Here is a 17,288-nt window from a genome sequence, read left to right as displayed (position 1 = left end):
TGCATGAAGAAAGAGCATGGCCAGCAGGTTGAGGGATGTTATCCTCCCCCTCTACTGTGCCCTGGTGGGACCACATCTGGAGCACTTGGTCCAGTCGTGGTCTCCCCATTTCAAGAAAGACAGAGAAGTGCTGGAGAGGGTCCAGCTGAGGGCCACAAAGGTGATAGGGGTCTGGAGCATCTCCCTCATAAGGAGATTTTCTCTGTTTCATTTTCCCTGTGACTGTTCATCCTACAGAAGAGAAGTCTGAGAGGAGGTCTTATTAATGCTAATAAATAGCTAAAGGGTGGTAGTCAAATGTATGTGAGTAGGCTCTTTTTGGTGGTGCTCTGTGACAGAACAAGAGGCAGTGGACACAAACTGGAACATAGGAAATTCCATACAAGCATGGGAAAAAATTCCTTTACTGTGAGGGTGACAGAGTGCTGGCACAGGCTGCCTGGAGAGGCGATGGAGTCTCCTTCTCTGGAGATATTCAAACCTGCCTGGACACTTTCCTGTGTAACCTACTGTAGGAAACCTGCTTTAGCAGCAGGATTGGACTAGAAGATCTCCAGAGGTCCCTTCCAGCCCCTACTATTCTGTGATTCTGAAAAGAAACCTGAATGCTCATTTTATAAAACTGTGACAACACAAAAGAGGTAGAGGTTTCATTTCCTTATATCTTCACTTGCTTCTTTTGGGTTGATAGAATTCTACAAATTGGGATAGAGAAAATAGATTTGCATGTCATGCTGACAGCCATCTAGAATTCTTTCAATAGAAGGAATTCCTTTTTGAGCTTTGGCTCCAAGGGTATTTTCTAATTACGTGGTGCTGAGTTAATTGGGTTTTGTCCTTCTGTAGTTGTTGTGTGCTTGCAGGATAATTTGTGGAGACTCAGTAGAAGGAACTAGTTCAGCTGGAGGAAGAATTCACTCTCCCTCCTCCCCATTCTGTTATTTTTTTAGGTGGAGCTGGTCTGTGATCTATGGGACCACAGAGCTTCTAGGACCACTAGGCCACAGTGCAGTAGGTAGAGTAGAAACGAGAACTGAAGTTGCATTGCTGCTGACTGGGTAGCTGTTACAATTACTCAGCTAAAAATTATCTGCTTTCTTCCTGAACCTTTTTGTTGCTCTGCTAGCTTTGAAAAGCAAGGGGAAGAGGAGTGCTGGAAGGTGAAGCTATCCTTCTGGTTTTGTGTAGATGTTTTCTAATAGTGTTAGGTTAGTGTATGTAAAACAGTTATCCATATAAAAACATGCTGTAGGCTTAAATGTTGGTGTTCCCATACTACTGTGTACTCATTTGAAAATAAGGGACTGAAATAATGTCATTCTGTAGAGGCAGTGCTTGAGATTGGTTCTTCAGGGATGTAGTAGATGGAGAGATCAATGTAGTGAATAAAACAATTTTTTAGCAGGGGGCAGGGGGAAAGCAAAAGCAAGAGCTAATGATTGACTTAACCCAGAATGTCAGAATTTATTTAAAAGCTGGTACTTTTCAAAAATATGAAATTGGCACACGTGCAGAAGAAGGTAAAGGCCAAATCTATTGACAAGTAAACTGAACAAAGCAAGCTGTGTACCTTTGCTGCCCAAAATGTACCCTGAGTATTGAATTTGTGGAAATGGTTACGTTAGCAGCTGTATCCTCAGTGAAATGTTGAACTACTTAGCATTTGTAGCCTGTTCCACTGGTGCAGTGAGACTGCACGACTTCAGGATATTCAGGTGTTTTGTTGTAAACTGTTTTGATTTTGATGCTCATGAAGTAGGGAAGTTTGTTTCACTTCTGTTTTAGGAATAAAAATGGAGGGAAATCTCATTGAAGTAGTCCGTGACAGCAAACAAAAGCAGACACCTCAGTAGTCATAAGTTAGATAGTAATTGCAATTCATGTATTTATTATATATTACACGTTGGTAGCTCTGAAAGTTATGCTTCCTATTTATTTCCATGTAAGCTGCATCAGATAGAAAGAGCACAATAATACTATTGGATAGAGCAGATTCTCAGCTACAAAACATTATTTTTCAGCATAGTCACCACCATCAGTTGTGCGTTATCACCAGTGATGAACAAGAGCCTGTATGTCGCACTCATAAAAATGCACAGAATGGAATGTTGGTGGGAAGGTTCTATTGCCATATCACCAACCATATGTTGTGGGCCAACATATAAAATAGGGGGCATTACTTTCAGAGCAGTCCTTATATGCACTATGTGTTGCATGGTATTAATTGTAATATAGCTTGTAAAATACTTAATGATAAATTGAAAAATTGCAAATAGACAGTTTGTAGGATATTAATGAGTCATGCATTTTTTTAATTTAACCCCTGGAACAAGTATTTCAGAGAAACAAATTGTGCTTTTGTGTCCTGGAAGTAGGTATTAACAAGCAAAATCTTTGAAATACAATGTTAGTTTATTCTGTTGTGCCTCTCCTTGTGGAATTGTTAGATTTGTAAATTGATTAAGAACAACTTCATAAACTGACAGTTGTCTTCAGAATACTTATCAATATTTAATCAGAAGTGCTGTGAATTGAAGGGCTGCTACACAGCTTCTTTGTCCCAGTGGCAATGAACAGAAGGGCTTTGATGCATCTATTGGCAGTTCAGGACAGATCTCTTTGGTGGTAGATACTTAACAGCAACTTGAGAGTATTTTACCCGCAATTATCTAGCAGTTACAGCTGAAAACTAGGATTGCTGACAGTGTTACCTACTTTTTCAGGAAAAGAATCTATAACTGTAGTGGCAGATGGTAAAATACTTGCAATAGTCAGTTCTGTTGTCTAAATATTTCTGTTGTTAGTCTGGAGAAGAGAGAAAAATAGAGAAGAATCGATTTATGTTGTATTTTTAGCATAACTATTGGGATCTCCATCTTTAATTTTTTAGAAGAATAAATCTTTCAATGTGAGCAGACTGTAGGCAAACTTAGTCTGTATGTAGTTATCCATCTGTTTGTTGTTACATCGAGATAACACCAGTTGTGCTGTGATAACAAAGCTTTAAAGTGAAAGTGTTTGCAAATCGCAGACTTTCAGGATAGATGCTCATTTAAGTGAGACGAGCAAGAAGACTTTGAACCTCTTGGATTTGTAATAAGGGAGGCTGTTGCTTTAGTGTTTACAAACCATTAATGAATCCAAAGAAATTCACATAGAGTTTAATATATGACCTCTGTGCAATAGATGCTTCAGTTCTCTACTTTGTTCTGATGTGGCTGAGTATAGATTTTACTTGATGGTATGCTGTATCAATACTCTAAAGCATATTTAACTCTTGGTTTGCTAGTAGTAGAACAGTTGAGATCCCAATGTGTCTTTAAAAATTTATTACTAGAATTTGTGATTACTGAGAAGCAGGAATATATTCATACTGAGTTGCTAAAATGAGCTTTCATTCCACCTGTATTCAGCAACTTTCTAGGCATGGATGCCAACAGAGCATCAGGCTAAAACTGAACTAGTCACACGTGTTTCAGCTGAGGGAACAAGGTTAGCAGTTGCTGTCTGCACAGAGCCCCAGCTGTCTGTCCAATGAATTTCCCAGGAAGACTGCTCCAAATGGAAGATAAACATTTTAAGGTTTGATCAGAATTATTTTCTATGGCTGTCACTGGCTCCAGAACACTGCTTGTAGGATAGAAGGAAAAATAAAGGGTAAGTCAAGTGCAAGCAGTCTTGTTTCTAGAGTGTTTCTTCCTGTGCAAGAGAGGCCCAGCCCATGCTGAGCCTTGACTTCTGTGGGTTTGGGACATGAAATGTGGAACTCGTGTGGTTGTTCTTATGATGAACAAGAGGTGTTTGTTCAATGTGTGCAGCCAGAAGCAGTTCTGCTTTAGAAATTGTGACTGCAGGTGAAGAAGGTGTTGACTGAATTAGTATTTGAACACTGAAGTGATCATTTTAAATGCAGTGGCTTCTGCTGATGATGCTACTGAAGGATTCCTTCTTCTGAGTTTCCTTTAATAGCAGCTGTTCCCTAAAGCCTTTAATCTTGATGTGATAGGAGTATGAGCTTTTGGAGACTAGCATTAATCAGATTATGAAATTCTCTTGGTATTACTGGTAGAACGTGTGCAGGTTTACAGAATGGTGCTCTCTCAACAACATGCTGAGATTTTGTTTGAAGCAAATTCTGTATTCTGCTGCATGTAGAAAATTGATGCAGCACAGCCTCTAAGTCTTAATGCTGTGTCATTTAATTAGGAAACTTTTTGAGTGTTTCCAGTCTTTGTTGTTTGCTTGTTTGATTTATATTTTTGGGATTTGCATATGCATGTGTGCTTGCTCTCTTCCTCACTTTGATATTTTGTCTGCTTTCAAAGAATGACAAAATGTAGACACTTGGTTATTTTCCTGTGTCTGTGTTTGTTCTAGTATTCCAGATATTTTTTTCAGGAGATAATGGGACTCTGAGGCAGCTTGCACTATATTTTTACTAGTTAATTGCAGAATTAACTTCTCTGAGAGGTGTGGAACTGTCAATAGCAATGAATACATTTTCTTGAGAGAGAAATTCTTGAGAGAGAAATTCTATTCTTAACATAGAATTGTCAGTATAATGTCTCTCAGTAATTGGTATATTGCCTGTGGTGTGCATATTATACCGAGCTCTCCTAGGGACCATATCTGCTCACTATGCATACCAACTATTTTGGCATAGTATATTTGTTTATAGGAGAGGAAAATAGTTTCGAAAATATTCTTGCCTGCTAAAAAGAGTTTTTAAAGAAGTTTAGTATTTTCTAATCTTGACGTTTTCTTTCCTTTTTCAGACTGAAGACTTGAGTCCAGTTCTCCCTCAGTAGCTATAAAAGTGAATGGCAAGGTCTAGTTGATAGCCAGTAATAGCATTTAGGCAGTACACCTTGGCCTATGGTAAGTAACTGGAAGGACTGGGCTTATGCTGCATTCCTCTGTTTCCTCTTTTATTGCTGACATCACCGGTCTGCTCCCTACCCAGTAAATACTACTGCTGTGGAAGGACCAGTCCTCAGAGCTGCATGCTGGGAGAAGAAGAGTCTTTGCTATACACTGAGCGCTCATGGACGTGATTTACTGCTCACGTTTCTTCGTTTCAGTAAGAAGAAAGGGAAGTACTCCTGCTCCCTTTGACTCCCAGAATGGGACTTCAGGAGATGAGGTTTAATTTACCAGGTGAGCTCTCTCCTGAAGTGCAGATTAGAAGTACTGCATGAAGCAGCAGGTCAACAGATTGTCCTTCCATGGGAGAATGCCAGCAAGTGGTGCCTTTTCTTCTCCCCCTTTTTCATGCCTAGTGACAGTGATGTTTGCAGTAAAAGGTGGATGTATGCTGCTGCAGACTGAGCCCAAGTCCATCCAGATACTTACTAGACTGAATTTTTTTCCTCCCCTTCAATCTAAATGTTATCTCCTTTTCCACCTGTGGATATGTTTATGAGTTGTAGCTGAATTCTGTAGAAGGTAACATTTGTCTCTTATGCATCTGCAGCTATTTGTGTTTATGAAAATGTGCATGGTTTTGGATTGGTGGGGAGGCTTTTCCTGTCTTGCTGTGAAGGAGAAATGGAAATGAGCTTTCTCAGGCAGTGATGCAAAGCAGTATCTGTCCGTCTCTTTAGAACCTACTTTGCTTTCCCTGTTGGTCAAAGCATGGTAGTAAGAACTATTTTATTTTTCTTGTGTATGTTGTTATGTGATATACAGCGCAATAAATGTTCACTTGTAAATGTTTATAAATTAATTTGCTCTCCCAGGTAATTGCTGAATCTGACTGTTCTTATCAGAATAAGTATGTGAATTCATAAAAGTAAATGATAGGCATAAGAAAACTGATGGTGTTACATTGCTTGTTTTCCTTTGAGGTTCTTCCATATTACTTTGCTGCATTTTTTTAAATTTTATTTTTTCTCCTTCCCTGGAGCAACGTTGCTACTGGATGTAAGGGTACAATCTGTGGATAAATAAAACATGCACTTCAGAGGTGGCTGTTGCAGTAAGTCTTTATGCTTAGATAGGACTACTGGTCTTAAGATATCGAACCATCATATAGTGTTTATTTTCATGTTAGTTAGCAAGATGCAGTGCTTACCAATCTTAGCAAAACAAAAAATATTTCAAGATAATAATGAAGATGGTTGAAAATGACTTACAGATTGAGCTTAGGTTGTTTCCTCTCACACCACTTGAACTTGCGTGTTGGTACGCTTGAGGTCAAAAAATTAATAGCATTAAGGAACAGCACTGGTAATGTGAGGCAGGTATTTCTTCTAATCGGTGTTGGAAGAAAGAAATACAGCACTAACAACCCCAGAATGTTTAACTGAAGATTTTAATGCATCAGTAAATTTGGGGAATTTTCAAGTAACAGCGTTAGGCTAATAGCTGTTCTTGTTTGGTAATCATTTGTTAGGAAAGTCAATCGTATTTTATAGACAAATTGTTTTGATACCACGCTGGCCATATGACATACTTCATGTAAACATAGTGTTCATGTCTTGATTGCAGCACATCTTCATTGCCACCTCTTGACTGGCCTTTACCAAGTCATTATGGGCAGTGTGAACTGAAAATAGAGGTTCAGCCTAAAACTCATCACAGAGCTCACTATGAAACAGAAGGAAGCAGAGGAGCTGTAAAAGCATCTACTGGAGGACACCCTGTAGTGAAGGTAGGATGTCTGGCTTTTTTGATAACTTTTTTCTATTAAATACAGTTACTGGCATTTATGATGCTGTGGATTGTTGCCTTCTGTGAAGCTTGTATTCCTTCCTGGGTAAGATTCTCCTTTAGATGTAACCTGTGTAATATAAGAGTTAGCTTAGATTTGGATTGTTTATCTGTAACATTAAGACTTGTTCCCCTCCTCCCCCACCTTCTGTTTTGTCATTGTTTCCATTGTCTTAACTGAATCGAGCAAGCTTTATTGTCTCTTAGAACAGTTTGTTTTTTTCAGTAGTGAAACTCATGTAAATACAGCAATGCAGGCAGCAGTTCTCTGATTGAGAGGGTGGTGATGCACTACCTGTTTTGATACTTAATACTGGCCATTAACAGCTGTTTTGACTGGCTTCTTCCTTACTGTAAATATTCTAAATGCTAAAGACATCTGAAGCATAGTATTTGTATGCTTTGCAAACACCAACGAATTGTTGCTGAGATCAGTTAGATATAAGGTCCTGATAAATTTAGCTTGGGTTTCATATGAAAGTTCTGCCACAATAATCTTTGAAGGGCAAGATGCAGGGTGTTTGATGTTGTGACTATAAGCAGGTACGGTACGCAAGCTGAGAAGTCTCCCTGTGAGGTGAGGTGTGTGCATGTCTTAGTGCTGAGCAGACTTTAGGTTTTCTTGAGCTCTGAAGCTATGCTATATAAACAAAGATGTACCAGCAGAAATTAAATCTGTTGGACTGACTGTTTCCTTGCAGTCTCCAAGCTCTTTGTCTAATACAGTTCTTGAAGACTGACACTTAGTCATGTTCTTTGGGCTACATATCCAACTTTGTTTCTTCTGATAGCCTTACCGTGATTATTATTATTATTATTTTTAATTTTTCCTCTTCTCTTCTTCATCTTCCTATAGACTTTTTCATCTGTACCTTTCCTTGCTCCTTCTCCAAAAAAAGACTGGATCTTGTCATCGCATCTTTTCTTCCTGGCGTGTCTTTCATCACTCTTATCTTCTGCCATTCCTTCATTTCCATTCTTATTGTGAGCTTTTCAACCAGCTTTCATTTTCCCTGTGGAGTTCCTCAGTGTTTTCCTCCTAGTGATGATACCATCACCTAAACAGCTCAAACCTCCTGTTGGCAGACATGCTTGATTTCGTAGCACAGTAGAGACAACAATCAGGTGCTCAGCAGGGATGTCTATTTTGTGTGCTAGAGAAAAGAGAGGATGCCTGAGCTAGGCTGGAATCTGAAAGTGGTTAACCAGGGACATTTCTTCTTGTGGAGCATTGTGTTGTTTTAGTCAGTGGAAGATAAGGAGACACAACTTTCACATACCAAGGTAGCTGGCACTGGAGTTCAATACATCGTTAGTAAGAACAGAATCTTGGGAAATTGCAACTGACAAAATAAGTCTCTGCTGAGCGTTTGGAAGCTATTTATTTGTTTATTTCTTCTCCCCTGGGTGCTCGTGTCTTGCGCTAGTATTTGTGTTAAGGGAACTAGTTTTGCTGATGTTTTCCAGACTTGACAGATACCCATGGGGTTTCTTTTGTTCACAGAACTACTTGATGCTTCTGTAGCAGTGCTTAGACCCCAAGTCAGAAAAAACCAGCTCTGTAACCTATGTGATTTACTATTGTCAAAGGTATTTATTCACATAAGAATTGTGAAATACCTCACCATGACAAGAATACGGTCTTACAAAAGGGCATAGTATTTATAGTTGTTTCACAGTCTTCACAGTCTCGTGCTTGAACATGTGCATTGTGCTGTGCAGCTCTAAAGTAAAACGAACACAAATTCAGATCAATATTCTGTTTTGTAGTTTGGTCTCTTCCGGCTGGATTAGAAATTAATTGTTGTGCTTGATGGGAAAGAGGAAATTGTTATGAAACAAAAGAAGGATTTGAATTAACTTTTCACTCACTGCTGGTAAAAAACAATATGCTAAGGACCAAGTTTGGTGAAAAGTAAATACTATTGTGTGCAGACACAAACCATTTAAATACAAAGATGCAGTCTTTTTTAGCACTTACGGAAGTTTACTGCACAACTTCAGTTCATTATATGTGTTACAATTGGACTTTTTTTGTGGTCTTGGCCTTACACCATTTAGATCCATGTGTGTGATCGCTGCAGTAATGTACTGGGCATTTTCTTGTGTTACGTGTCTGTATGTTAAGCAGGTCAGAGATGAGGAAGGGTCTGGGTGCTTGAAGGCCTCAGTGCTCTTTCTTGCTTCAAACTTTTTGTTGCTTTTGAACTAAGAGCATATGGAAAGAACATTTAATTTCCTAACTGTGAAGCCTCTGTAGTTCTGCATGTACAGTTGATGTGTTATTTAAAATAAAGATTTTAAGATAGTGCGTAGCTTCAAGCCATTAATCTATTAGCACATGTCATTAATCTATTACTAATACTGTACTATACCAGTTGCTAGGAAACTAAGCTTCTGACAAATTTGGCATCATCTGTTGTGAGTACATTTAATCAGCTTATTTTCAAATGTGAGGAAATGAAATGAGTTGAGCATCGTGCTTTGTTCTGTAAGTTCATTGACTTTAAGGAAGTAATTCTGTAAATGCAGTTGTCTTATTTTCAGCATTTTAGTGGCAAAAGTTCCTAAATAGCAGATAACTGTTGCTTTAATCACTGCTTGCCTGAGGGAATGTTTCAGCAAGTCTGTGTAATTTGGCATTACTTATTTTACCTGAGTAGAAAAATCTGTGAGATTTTTCTGGCTGTCAGTTTTCACAGGGAAGAAATAAATATCTTGGCAGCACAACTAGCAAGGGGAAAGGTGACATTTTGAAATTGTCATGCAAATTGTGTGACGATTTTGGATTGCATAATCAGGAGACAAAAGCAGCTTCTAAGAGCCTCTGCCTTCACCTAACTCAGTGGGTTAATGTTTCACATATCTAAAAAGCCTTCTAAACAAATAGCTGCTGCATTTCATCTGAGTTTTATGTGAATGATAATAATGCCTTGAATTTCTCACTCTTGCTCCAGATCATACGTACATAATAACATGTTTGTTCTCTAGAATGAGATTTTTCCTGTTATCTAAAGTGGTTAGGGCTTGTCGTGAGTCCTCACATATGTGATTTAGAGCATTTCAGAATAGGCAGAAACATAGTACGGATCTCTCAGGAATAGTTTTGGTGGTGTTTTTTTTTTTTTAGCTTCCTGTTCTAAAATTATTTATTTAAAAAAAAAAAAAAAACCACACACACAGAAAACTACTTTCTGTTGTGCACAACAAATATTTTCATGTTTTGTTCTGTTCCCCTTGAGGAAGGTGATCTCTGACCTTACAGTCAATTAGGTGTACCAAGGGGCTTTTGAACTCCTTGTTCTGTATGCGAGTAGTGTGTCCTGGGGCAAGGTGCTGCCACAGTGGGGATGAGTTCTAGGTGAGAGCAATGATAAGAGGAACTTTCATCTAAAATGATGGCAGATCTGCAACAGGTGTTGTGTAGGTTCCACTCATAGATTAAGTGTCTCATGTATGCAGTGTAAATTTGGGGCAGTGATAGATATTAGGAAATTGCTTGAACCATGTGGCTTTTTAGCCACTTAAGGGGTAGTGTCTTTCATTAGTTACTCTGCCATGTGCAGAACTCTTACAGTAGTTGTATCTGCCAGAACAGAGGAGGGGGAGCATCATGTGAAATCTGTATGGACCACTCAGCAGTGTTACAGTTGAGGAAAGGTGTTGGATTAAAAATCAAAGTATTAAAGAAAAATTGGTGTATGCAGTTATAGTCGCAGAAACTTCTTACCTGAGGCCTGTGAAGGAGGGACTGAATGTCAGCTCTGTTTAATATGATCACAGAGCTGGAGGGTCATGACTGAGGAATTGCAAGGGGAGAAAAAATATACTGATTTTTGAACGACATGATAAGTTCTGAACCAGAAAGGTGTCCTTTGAAAGCCTGTCGAACTCTGCTTGAATTCAAGTATGCTGTAACTGTAACCCACGTGGAAGGATCTAACTGAGAAATGTCAGAGATGGTCCAAGTTAATGAAAGATCATCTAAATGAGTGTTTGCTTCCTGGCCTGTAATTCTGTGCTGTCACTTTTTTTCAGGTGCTCCTTGTGACCAATTCATGTAACTTCTTGAGTAACAGGCATTATATCAGGATTCTCCCTGTTGTTCTCTCAGCCCAATAAATAGCATGTTTTTTTGTGTGTCTCATGACCTTTCCCATTCCTTCTGTCTTCATTTTTTTCAATTCTAATGCTTTTATATTTGTCCTGAATTCTTCCCCTTATTTGTACATCACCAGAAGGCAGGTTGCAGCCCAGCTCTAATTGTTTATTGTTTGGTGACAGTAACTTGCAAATATATGTAGAAGGGAGAAGGTAAGTAAGTGTCAGCCGGTGTGAATCATGTAACTGGCTGTATTGGACAAAGCAGTGACCTTTGGATGAGATTCTAGGCATAAATATATTTCTAAGAACAGATATACATGACTATATAAACATCTGCTCTAGAATCCCCCAGATAGATAGTAAAACTCACACTGATGCATCTAATGTATGTTTGAATACTCAATCTAGAAAATGCATGAATATGAAAAAAAAAAAGTTATATGGCATACAGGATCTGTAATGCCAGTTGTCTGTTTTTTGTGTCATGTGGTTACTAAGATGTGGAAAAGTAACCTTTATTTTTTCCCAAAGTCAGATCATGCTTTTTCTGTAAGTTACATGGGCTTTCCCTGAAAGGCTCATAAAGGCTCATCTGAAAAACTGTCCATAGCATAATTTGGCATTGGAATTTGGAAGATCAGAAATAATGCTATTTTTTGGATAGCGTAGAGCAAACTGAACATGGGTCATTTATTTTGATGGCTAGTTTGATGTAGCTAGCAGTTCTGCACTGTGTGAAGTTGAGAGTCCATTGGAGGGCCACAAAGATTATAAAGGGCCTGGAGCATTTCCGCTGTGAGGAGAGGCTGAGTGACCTGGGTCTGTTCAGCCTTGAGAAAAGAAGGCTGAGAGGTGATCTTATTAATGTTTATAAATATCTTAAGTGTGGGAGTCAAAAGGACATGGCCAACCTCTTTTCTGTGGATTGTGGGGGCAGGACAAGGGGAAGTGGCCATAAAATTGAGCATAGGAAGTTCTGCACCAATATGCAAAGGAACTTATTCAGAGTGAAGGTGATGGAGCACTGGCACAGGCTGCCCAGGGGGATTGTGGATACTCCTTCTCTGGAAATACTCAAGACTTTCCTGGACTCCTACCTGTGCACCCTGCTGTAGGGGGCCTGCTTTGCAGGGGGTTGGACTCGATGATCTGTAGGGGTCCCTTCCAGCCCCTACAATTCTGTGATTCTACTGTTATTTTAACTATGAGTTGCTTTCCTTTTTTTGGTAGCGTGGAATGGGACAAGACTTGGAGCTGAAATACTCTTCAAAACATGCTTGAAATTAGCATTAAAATACTTTCAAATTATCTGCAAGCAGTGAGTGTGTGTGAGATTTCAGAAATAGAAAATTTAGCTTTTTAAACCTTGAAGGATGTTCTGTACATTGTATGATTATATGGTAATACACCAGTAATGCACTGGTAGTTTTGTTTTGGTTCCTTTGCAGGACCCATTTGTCTTTGTGATGACCTTCAGAATGCTTTTAATTTGGACTTGTGCCACAGTCTAGTAGTTTATTAACTTTTTCTCTTTCATACTTCATTATTTCTTATTTATCTACTCTGAATCCCAGAGGTCTTTATTATTATAAGATCTTTTAGTTAGTCTACTTAACAAATACGTTAGCAAATGAGGAAGGAGGACGCTTTTCTGATGTGCATTCTATTTCTTCCTACATCAAAATATCAGCTGATTGATAATAGTACCACAATTCAGGAAGGGGAAGTAGATGTTTTGTTTTAACATTTAATTTTAAAATTAGGAATTAAATGTCTTGTAACATTAAAAGCTTTGTGGACTCAGAATGAAATGTAAAAAATAACCTATTCCCGTGCACTGCTAAGTCTTTCTGAGCCTGTTCTCTTGTCAGAGAAATCTGAATGGAGTTCCCTTGCAATGAATGCCTGCCGTTTCATGTGAACAGTCCACAGGAGAGTGTAGATGAGCCTTTACTGCGCCTCTGCAAGGCCACGGGGTGATGATTGTAGTCACTGATTTTCAGTAGTTTCCCTGAACTAATTTCTTGATTTTGTACATATAGCTCAGTTCAAGCTTTTCAAAATGCCACTGTTAATAAACATCTGGAAATTGCACCACCAGTGTTAGTCATTCTGTTGCTTCGGTGCTTCTTGGGTATTGTTAGCCAGAGTATGCCAAGCTTGTTGGTCACATCTCCATTGTCTCAGAGGACAAAATATCTCATAGGCTTTTTTTTTTGCTTTATGATATTACTGCGGGGAGCTCTGGCAGGTTTTGTTTGGTAAACAGATGTTTGAAAGTAAAGTAAAACTTGCGTAGTAAAAGTTCCTTTCTTCTAGGGTTGTTTAGATATCATGGTGAATTATACCATGTCTTTATTTATACAGTTGTAGAAAGTAAAAATACCTAATACAAGAAAACAGCTTTGTTTTTCCTTTCCCTTTTGCCTTCGTATAATTGGACCTTTTCTCCTCTGTTGACCTTACTGTGTAACTTTGGGGTTGCTCTGAGGAATACAGACACCACTGCAATGCATCCAGCTGTCATGAGACCATTAAGGAAGAAATAATTAATTATTTTGATCTTGATGATTGAAAATGTCTCATTAACATATTCTCTTTTTACTTGGTAAAAATCGCAAACTATTGACCTGCATGAGGTTACTGTGTGCAGTGTAGTTAATGAGGCTGGAAATGCTTTGGCGTGAGGCTCTTCTGGCTTATCCTGTTGTGACCTTCAGTCTTTAGCCTTCCAGCTTTAGTTTAACTTACGCATGCACTGACCTTTGCTATGGAAACGATATAGAAACACAAAAGCAACTTGGCTGAGTTTCCTCTGCAAAGCAGTGGGTGGTGTATCAGTATTTTGTTACAGAGGAGGGTTTCTAGAGGTCAGTAGTGACAGTACGCAGTAACTTATTAGTTGGCTGCAGCACACTGCTCGCTACTCCTGGGAAAGTGGTATATTTTTTTAAAAGTAATTTTTTTTTTTGTAGCACACAGCTGTAGGATTGTGTGCGTTCCAACATTTATTCCATTGATATGCATGGGGAGAAAAACAAACAAAAAGTTTGTTTTTGTTAGTCTTTCTGTGAATGACCCGTGATTGAAGCTCACGTAGGCTGATATTGTAGCAATTTATTGTATTGCATCTTCATCATAGCAATTCTGCAGCACTGACCAGAAGTCTGTAAAACAGTTTAGTTTTGATACCTATAATCTCTACAGAAACATTATGTTCTCGCTGTACAAATCATGGATGATCTACTACAGTAAGCTCAAATAACAGGTACCAAAGCTTCACTAGACACTTGAACAGAACATGATATGTGTTTTCCTAAATTATGTAGGTATTTTCATTGAAGAAAAAATAGCATGTTTTTTGTTGAACTTAAATGTTTGGGCTGCTTATCACACAGTATTGTGCCAAACACAGATGAGCTAGTAAGGAAGTGTAACTAACTCCACTGTCATTGAATCAACATTTATAAGAGTCAACATTTTTTTGAATGAAAACCAAGTTGTAGTTTAATGTGTTTTAAATTTCCAAATATATCATTTTTCCTAATTTGAAGTTGATTGTGGATAGTAAGCCTCTATTATTGCATCAACAACAGATTCAGGATCCAGATGCCATCTTTCTTTTGGGGAGAGCTTGTCATGTTGCTAGTTAATTCGGATTCCTTGGTAATTCAGTCTCCAGTGGGGGGACCAAGGATGGTGGGTGTAAAGGTGTAGAGGTTCTATTACAACATCTCAGGCTTGCTGTCACCAGGCTTATTCTTGTACTGATGTTACTTTCATGCTCTTCTGCGTACGGCTGGACAGAACTACAGTGAAATAAGGTAGGAGTACTTCAAGATGAATTAACAAAGTAATCCAGCGTTGTCCTTTGTTCTCAGGAATGATATGAAATAGGCTGTCTTTAATTGCATGTTCATGTTATGCTAGGCACAGAATGTGGCTCAGGAGGAGGGCCATGAATGATTCTCTGAAAGAAATAATCTTCATGTATATGCTCACAGAATACTGTTGTCAGTATAATACTATATTTGGGCTTACATTAGACCTTAGCTCCATCATTTAGTTTTAGAAGCAGTAGCAGTGGAAGTTAATTCCACCGGGCTGTCCTTAGTATTGATCATAGACCAAAGCAGTGTAAAAAGAGTAGATAATCCAAGGTACATATGGACTGTGTGTCTTTGGAAGTGATCTGCAGGCCTAATAATAAGGGAGATTAATATCATATTTAGTGAATAAAGGGGAACTTGTGCTTTAAATGCAAAACAGCTCTCAAACAGAATTATAGATGTGTAGCTGTTCCTGACACAATGTGAATGTGAATCACGATCATAGATGCTGCAGGAATGTAACTGAGAGACAACTACTGCTGTTTCTGACTAACCTATCCTACTCTGATATTACCTTGGCCTTTCTGAAGGACCAAAGAAATGCTAAATAGATAGATACAATGGGAAACTTACTCAGAAAGACATTATTCAAGGGAAGTGTGCCATTGAGCAGACTGAGAGGAGTAGCAGGCTCTGGAGATTACCATCACCGTAAAACAGTTCATTTTAGCCCCCGGTAGTCTCCAGCTATCTTCTTACTAATGAGGTGCAGGCATCTTTTCCACAAGCTCTCATCTCATTTTTTTACTAGCACTTTGACTCACTGTCCCCCAACAGAATCTTCTCTTTGATGAACAACGCTGTGTAAATTTGCTGGTGTACTCTGTGGAATCCTTGTAATGCACGCCTGGACAAGAAAAGGGAAAGTGCTAAAATCTAAAGCAGCTCTCCCCAGCTGCCAAAAGTTCCAGCTCCATGTATACAGCTTCCATAGGCAATTAGGTTTGCCATCGTTTTTCCTGTTGAAAACACAATGTTTAAACATGAAAACACTTAAGCTGTTCATTGCTTGCTTAGAAAAGATGTTTCCTTGGTTCTTTATAGCTCCTGTTTCTGTGATCAGGCCCAGAATTACACTGTGCAGTGTAGGAGACAAGGTTATTCTTTTTCTTTGCCACTGCTCAGCTTACTTAATTGTCACACTTACTTGTAGACATTATTTATATTTATAGTTTAACTTTGTTTACTTTTCACATTCTCTTTTAATTTTAAACATTAAATAAACACAATAAATCACTTTATGGAAAAGTAAAATTTTATGAAGTCTCTTCTAGTTTTCCAGCATGCTATTGCTCTGCCTAACCATTTATATTCCAGTACCTTTAACAGGCCTTCACCACAGGTGCTTTATAGCAGTGCATGAGAAGGCCGTGGTGTAAGTGTCTGATTAACACAGCTCAGTGGTGGTGGAGGGAAGCTTGTTTGCTTTTCGTTTGAGATTGGTTTAAGCTTTTATTGCTTTTCAGTGTGTATGAAATTCTTAGGGGGTTATGTTAATGTTATTAGAGAACACTTTTGCTCATGAGAAGCCTGATTTATATGTTTCTGATTTGTAACATGCATAGGTTTTCTCTAAATTATTATATGAGTGCATTCTGTTTCGTTACAATATTTTTCCCTGTAATGTTGCTGAATGGAGCATTCGGTTTCACATTCATCCGTTGGTTAATCTAGTACATATAAACCAGGAGTACAGTGCATGCATACAAACTTGTATTACAAGATCATCATTCAGAAAATGCACTTGATAACTTGCTGATATGTAACTGATCTGTTGGTGGGATGGGAATTTTTTTTTGTCCGTCTTTTCTGCCTCTTTCCCCTCTTCCAGCACACTTTGCAGAATAATATTTGGAAACTCAACCCCCTGTGTCTTCCATAGCATATCTGAGCCAAGCATAGAGGGTGAATCTTTGCTCAGGAATAATGGAAGTAGTGTTAGAAACAGATCTGAGCAGTGCTTATGTAGAGCGCAGCCATGCTGCCTGGGAGGCCCCACCCCTGCAGCACCAGGTATACTTTGCTTCACTGAATTTAGCTCCTGCTCTGTGCAGATTTCTGTAGGGTCTCTGCTGGCAGACTGGCACAGTGTTAAGAGTCTGTCTCTCATTGCTGTTATCTCTAAAACTATTCTGTATGTATCCGTTGTTAAGGAAGGTGAAGATAGCTTTAATTGGAAATCAGCTTCGTCACAATAACCCTGGTTGGAAGTTATTCAAGTTTTTGAATAGGTCTGGCTTGTAATTTTTATAGTTCCTAGTATTAAGAGTGAATACATTTCACAGCGCTCACATTCAGCCTGTGTTTCATCATGTTAAAACTGGATTTCAGCTGAGGAAAATGGATGGCAGAGTAACAGTGTTGAGAATTTTGGAAAAGGTGGCTGCTGTAAATGCTAAATTAATGTATGTACTTAGAATAAATTAATGCATAAAGAATACTTAAGTGTTCTGAAAGAATAGAGATTTGTTCAAAGAGAGTTTTGGTATTACAATAAAATATTTTGTAAAGATGGAGTCTTGCATCAAGTATTAAAAGGAAATTATCCTTAATTAATATGAGTCCCTATGTCCCACTTTCAAT

General features: G+C 38.6%; 1 protein-coding gene across 2 annotated transcripts in view; it reads left to right on the top strand.

Moving 5' to 3' along the window:
* NFATC3 (nuclear factor of activated T cells 3) overlaps positions 1-17,288 on the top strand; it is a 60,685-nt gene that overhangs the window by 16,555 nt on the left and 26,842 nt on the right. For both annotated transcript variants that reach the window (XM_031615133.2, XM_031615132.2), the window contains exon 3: positions 6,490-6,652. In XM_031615133.2, the coding sequence (XP_031470993.1) occupies positions 6,490-6,652 (163 nt within the window). The remainder of the gene's footprint in view (positions 1-6,489; positions 6,653-17,288) is intronic.

The sequence above is a fragment of the Phasianus colchicus genome, chromosome 13 (genome assembly GCF_987193195.1).
Source record: "Phasianus colchicus chromosome 13, bPhaCol1.hap1.1, whole genome shotgun sequence".
NCBI lineage: Eukaryota > Metazoa > Chordata > Aves > Galliformes > Phasianidae > Phasianus > Phasianus colchicus.
The sequence above is the reverse complement of the archived record's forward strand: the minus strand, read 5'-3'. Positions and strand labels throughout refer to the sequence as shown.